General features: G+C 35.7%; 1 protein-coding gene across 11 annotated transcripts; it reads left to right on the forward strand.

The window, feature by feature from the left end:
• Positions 1–2,403: 2,403 nt before the first annotated feature.
• On the forward strand, positions 2,404–6,160 carry LOC109218765 (transcription termination factor MTERF15, mitochondrial-like). 11 transcript variants are annotated; one of them, XR_002066821.1, is made up of 4 exons: positions 2,404–3,658; positions 3,813–3,869; positions 5,782–5,812; positions 5,947–6,160. XR_002066821.1 is itself a non-coding variant. In XM_019383149.1 (3 exons), exon 1 carries the CDS (start codon positions 2,475–2,477, stop codon positions 3,648–3,650), a length of 1,176 nt encoding a protein of 391 aa, XP_019238694.1. In that variant the 5' UTR covers positions 2,404–2,474; the 3' UTR covers positions 3,651–3,658; positions 5,782–5,812; positions 5,947–6,160. The 11 variants fall into 11 exon arrangements, 4 of the variants coding, with proteins under 4 accessions (XP_019238694.1, XP_019238695.1, XP_019238693.1 ...); XR_002066822.1 differs by having other exon boundaries at positions 6,006–6,160; XR_002066819.1 differs by having other exon boundaries at positions 3,813–5,812.
• The last annotated feature ends 232 nt before the right edge of the window (positions 6,161–6,392 follow it).

Here is a 6,392-nt window from a genome sequence, read left to right on the forward strand (position 1 = left end):
AGCGCCAGGGCTAGCGTTAGGCGCTATCCTGGACGCTGTGTGACGGGGTTTTTCCTATTTCGTCAAGGATAAGATTATTTCGGCCCAAGACGCCTCCCAACCGTATAAAAGGAGTCCTAAACCTGATTTGGACTTAATCTAACATACTTTGAAGGAGAATTCAAGGGGAGGAACACACACCGTGCTTGGATGAGGCTTCTAACTAGTTTTTCTTCTCTTCTCTTCTTTTAATTTCATAGTTCATTATTTCTAGAGATTTGGGGTGCTACATGAACGTTGTAGTTTGAAGCTTGCATTTTTCTTATTATTTTATCATATTGGTTTATTTATTCAATCTTGTGCTTAATTATTTGATTGCTTGACCACCAATTGAATACTATCTATGAATCTAGGATTGAACTCGGGAGAAGAAATTCTAGATTGCATATAAGATTGAGTAGAGCAAGATCTTAACTCTGGGGGGGGGGGGGGGACGGATTTGCGGTTAGGATAGGAATATACCTAATCGCCTTGCTTGGTTACTATACAGGAATTATAAATGCGTTCTTGTTAATCCTAATTCCATAGGAATATAGGCGTTAGGTTAGCTTAAATAGGCGAGTTGTACTTCGGGAGAAGGCTACGAGCAATATTAACCTTGTCAACCAATAAACAAGATAAATTAATTTGACGATTTAAGTGAAAAACTCAACGGGATTGTTAGCTAACCCATAGCTCTAGAATATTCACTCACATTGAATTCGTCTCCATAATTCGCCAACTTCTTTTCTTTAATCTCTTAATTTGTTACTCTAGATTAATTTTAGTTAAATATTCATACTTTAGAATACGCTTGAATAGATTAATTGTTTGGTTTAATTTAGTTGATAGTTAATCACAAGTCTCTGTGGGTACGATATCTGGACTTACAATCCTATATTACTTGTCGACCACGTATACTTGCGTGTGCGTTTGGGAGCAACATTGCTGCAATTTTTTTGGGGTTTTGTGTGTGTGTTTGGGGGGGGGGGGGTAATGGAGTTGAAGGACAGATGGTGAAATGGGTTATTTCATAGACATTTTTATCGGGGTTTATCACAAGAATATTTTTTTATTGGGGCGATAACTCTAAAAAGAATAAATAAATTGTCAAGCTTTTCTTTCATCTCGTGACAAATATGACCAGGAACAACTAATTCAAACCCCTCCTTTCTTTTTTTACCATTAACAATAACTTGTTTCAGTTAGGAGTTCGAACAACTGCTTCAAATACTTTTGTTTTAATCAAACTAATCACAGATCAATCAACTTATGAGGAAGAACCGTTTGCAAATGAGGGTAAATTTGGCCCCCATTTGGTAACGGGCAAACATATTTGATCCCAACTATTAATGAAGGATAAATATGTCCTATTTCATATAGTTCAAGGGTAAATATGACCATTTGCCCTAAAATAAAATACACATGGCAAAAATGAAGACAACAGCAATAACATATTCAATATACTTCTATAAATGGGGGTTGGAAAGGATAATGTGTATGTATACCATACCCCTACCTTGTGAATGTAAAAATATTATTTTCATTTGACTCCCGCCAAGAGAAATATGAAATAGGAGAATAAAGTATAAGAAATTTAAAAATAAAAAATACGAGAATACTCTATGAGGTCGTTTGGTAAAAAAAAAATTATCCCGAGATCATAATCCCAGGACTAATTTATACGATATGAGAGATAGGATAAAATAATCTCACATTTCGTGGGATAAGGTGGGATAAGATGGGATAATTTGAATTAAGTCAGAGATTAAATTTGTACCTTGTTTGGTTGGCGGTATTATTTATACCGCGAACCAAACAAATTATAAATTTAATCTTACATCTTATCCCAGCTTATACCTCATACCAAACAACCCCTATACAAGGAGGATAGCAAAAGTAAAGGACCCGTTTGCACATAGATTTTGCCAAATTTTTCTCTATTTTTTTTGGCTAATACATGTTTGTTCATAAATATTATCCATGTTTCGGCAAATTCCCAAATCCCAAAACCAGCTTTTGGCCCAAAAATTTACCATTATATATTTTAAAAATTTTAAAAATTGCCTCAAACTTTTGTATTCTATAAAAGAGCCCACTATTTATTATTTTGTAACAATGCTGTTTCGTCTTCTCGGTCATCTGATAGTGTATTATGTAGTTTATTATAAAAATGATAGTTTTGTACCAATTTTATTTATGTTCACTACTATAGTTTATGATAATGATAATGAATTTTATTGATGAAGGTACTGTTGGATATTTGTAATAGTTTTTAGAACTTGTGGTATAAGTTATATTTTATATTTTAAAAAATAAAATAAAACATATTTTAAAAACTTATATCAAACACATTTTCATCCACATAAATTTTCATCTCCAACCAAACTTCATCCCATCTATGGGCCAAACACTAGCAAAGAGAGAGAAAATTCTTAAGACCAGCAACTTGTCTTATGCTAATATTGGGCGCGTTTGGGGCGAAAATTTTGGACGAAATCTCAAATTCCGCCATCTCCCTCAGCATCCACAAATCGATAATGTTTTGGCTTCGTCAATGTCGTAACAATGGCATCACCTATCTGTACTCCACAGCTGCAACTTCCCACAACAATTTGTTGGCGGAAATATTAGTGAATTCACTTGGTTTCTCCAACGAGAAAGCTATTTCTGCTAGCGCCAAGGTAACATTGAAACCTGGAAACAACAAGCCTCAATTAGTCATCAATTTCTTACAACAACTTGGTCTAGACAAGACCCACATCAAATCCCTTGTTTCTTCCAACCCTAGGTTGCTGTTTTCTGATGTCGACAAAACCCTTAAACCCAAAATTAAGGTTTTTCAAGAACTTGGCTTATCTGGGTCAGACCTAGCTAAAGTCATCGCAAAAAGTGGGTCTTTCTTCTTTTTAAGTCTTGATAATTCAATCAGATCCAATCTTGATTATTTCCGGAAAGTGTTAGGTAGTGATGACAATGTAGCTAAGTTTATCAAGAGAGAGCCTAGGTTCTTATGGGGTATTGATGCCCCTAAACTAATGCCACCCAATATATCATTGCTGCAAAATCTTGGGTTTTCAAGTGTTGATATACAAAAGCTTATGCTTTGGAATCCTAGAATTTTTACTCAAAAGGCTGGGCGCCTCAAAAACATAGTGGATCGAGTAGAAAAAACTTTCTTTCTTTCTCGCGATTGCAACATGTTCATACATGGGGTTTATGCACTTGTATGGCTTGACGAATCGACGGTGAAAAAGAGATTAGAAATCTTCAGGAGCTTCGGGTGGTCTGACTCGGAGATTTTTAAATTGGTCCAAAAACTTCCTCTCTGTTTGACAAGATCCGAAGCTAAGATCAGAAATACGTTAAATTTTTTAATGAAGGAACTTGGATATGAGTCTCATTACCTGGCTTCTCATCCCACATTTTTGACATGTAGCTTGGAGAAAAGGATTCTTCCTAGACATAATGTTTTGAAGCTACTCAATGAGAAGGAGCCGACAAAGTGCAGTAAGAAGCTTTATACTGCTGTGATATGTTCTGACTCGAAGTTCTTAGAAAGATATGTGCTGCCTTTCAAGGATGAGATGCCTGAGGTGTATGATATATACATCAAAAGTAGAAGCCAATAGAGCATTTTGTGAGTTTTACCAAATTTATTGATATGTTTGCTCATATCTCATTGTTATCATAGAGGATAAATCATTATGTTTCTACATGGTTGTTCTTGTTGTTGTTTTTCAAATGTGGCTATCTCACTCTGAATGACATGTTTTTTTCTTGAATACTTGTAGATTTTATGCGTATGTGTCTTCAGATGCTTGGTGGTCACAATCATCCTGACAGTAGATGTAATTGCTAAACTCCATCATTAGTTCTTATTTCTCTCGATTCAATTCAGCTACAAACTTGACTATCTAGCTGTACTTTTTTGAACTGCACAGTCCTACGCTTCTTTGCTGTTTCTCTTACTAATGCGGAAGAGAAGTCACCGATGAGGACAAAACAGCACAGATCACTCCTGAGGAGCTAGCAAACTGATTATGTGTTGAATCTACACCAGCTTTTAACTTCACTGAATCTATAATTTTGACATAAATATTTAGAATCAAGTTAATTAAGATGTAGCTGTTTGATCATACTCTTTTATGTATTATCTTAGAAATTTATGTTCACGAGTTTCTACACAATAGATAAAATATGCAGAAGGGACAACACACAAGCTGAAGTTTAACTGTTTTCTTTCTTAGTCTTTTGGCGCAAATGCAGGATGTACAAGATCTAGATAGTTTTTTTTAGTGTTTTTCAGCTCCCTAACAGATTAGTACGGACAGGAACTTTCTTTTAGCAAGGTCCTAGTGGAAACCTTGCTTTTCAATACAGATTAGTACAAGATGGGTTGCTTCAGCTATATGATTTCTGCATCAAAACCAGAAGCTAAGAGAAATTCCTTTGGTGGGGGGATGTTGACTACAGAGCATTCTTTGACAGTAGGGTTTATCCAATTCCTTGTTTGTACTGGTCATTCCTCTTCAAGCTACTGTCAAGCGTTTTACTGCTAATTTGCATTTTATTTCTGTAGAGCCAGTGTTAATGGGTAAAAACTGCAAATACAGGCATTCTCATATTAAAGTAGAAGATGCTTTTGGTGGAGAAGCAAATTTGTCGAATAACTAGCTTTTTTGGTAAATGGAGAAGAAAGTTCGGGGACAAATTAACTCTTGTATCAGTAAAGTCATTTCGTCAATGCTAATCTCCGATCTGGAGAATATATCTTCTTGCGTCTTAAAAAATCTTCTTGCTTGCTAATTCTTTTTTATTCTTTCATTGTGTTTTGTACTTCAAACTTAGATTATTTATGTTAGTATCTTCATTGTCTATGGGAGGTGGACTAATCTCTTCAACATGTCTTAGAAGATCATTTTTCACTGGTGTCAATATCATCTCTCTTTAATAACATGGTGGTGTGGACAAAACATGGGATTCAGTAACCAAAACTAATATGGTTATCCGACAAGAATGAGTCTAGAAAGGGAGAGAGAATCTACTCCACCCATGTCGCTTCTTGTATCGACCAAGACTTTACACCATCGTGACATGCTTTAAATTTCTTTTGGTTTCTCACCCGGTGTCCGGTACCCAAATTGGGGCCCGATTAAATCCGGATTCGCGCCGGAAAGTCCCACAGTGGGGGTAAAGCGCTCCCTAACAAGGGCAACTCCATACCCAAGGCTCGAACCGGAGACCTCTGGTTAAGGACCACAACCCTTGTTGGTTGAATCAAAGTTCTTATGGAAGTATGTACGGTCTTTTAGGAATGATTTCATATTTCTGAGGTGCTTGATGGATACATCAAAGATAGAAGCGATAAGGAAGATTCTTTATGGTAATATGCATATTGCAGATTCTTTGTTTGTGAGTTTAGTTTTTGATATTGTTTACTTAATCCTCTCTGGAGTATTACTGCTAGTTGACATCTGATTGCTGACTACTTGTTAATTTATTTCGAATTTTCTTTGATGTTTCTTAATCCTGTCTAGAATATTTTCCTCTCCTTGTTGACTGCCTCTATTAATCAGTTATACTGCAAATGGAAGGTGTTCTGATTTTGTTGTCCAATGATGCTTTGTAGTAAATGTGGAGAAAATAGTGGAAGTCTTATTTATTTCCTTTGTTTATTTACCTATTCTATGAATCAATTTCTCAATGGGGATTGCATGTTCTTGTTTTTGGCTGAAACTACTAACTCTGTTTCTGTGACAGGGTACCGGGAAATGGAGTGCCTAGCAATAAGGTGCAGTATTTGTTACTAGTAGTACTCTTTATTTTGGATCCTCTGAAATTTTATGACTTGGATGCTCTGTGTCTTTATGCATCTACTCATCTTTCTAGCCTTGTTTGATAAATTGAAGTACTCGCATTATTCAGTGAGGATTCATGTTGTCGACTTCAACTTATTTGGGATTGAGTGGTAACTGTTGTTGCAGAGGCGGATCCAGGATTTGAAGAGGATGGGTGCACTATTGTGAAGATGCGGATTTAGAATTTATATTTGACGAGTTTAACTTTAGTATCTACCATGTACCCACTACACTTTTGAAATTATAGGTTCAAATATATATTCTTTTTAAATTCTTAGTGATTTTCACGTATATATCTATATTCCTTGCCGAAAACAAGACCGTTCCGAGTGGGATTTGAACCACCCAATAATTATTGCACCATAGGAGTCTTTGAGTATGGGTTCACGCACATATAATTAAGTAATTTTCATGAAATATAACATTATTATACATGGTTTAGGGACAAGAATATGGATTCACGTGAACCCATACCCTAAGACTTAGATACGCCCCTATGTTGTTGTACAATTT

Source organism: Nicotiana attenuata, unplaced genomic scaffold (assembly GCF_001879085.1).
Source record: "Nicotiana attenuata strain UT unplaced genomic scaffold, NIATTr2, whole genome shotgun sequence".
In the NCBI taxonomy this organism is placed as follows: Eukaryota; Viridiplantae; Streptophyta; class Magnoliopsida; order Solanales; family Solanaceae; genus Nicotiana; species Nicotiana attenuata.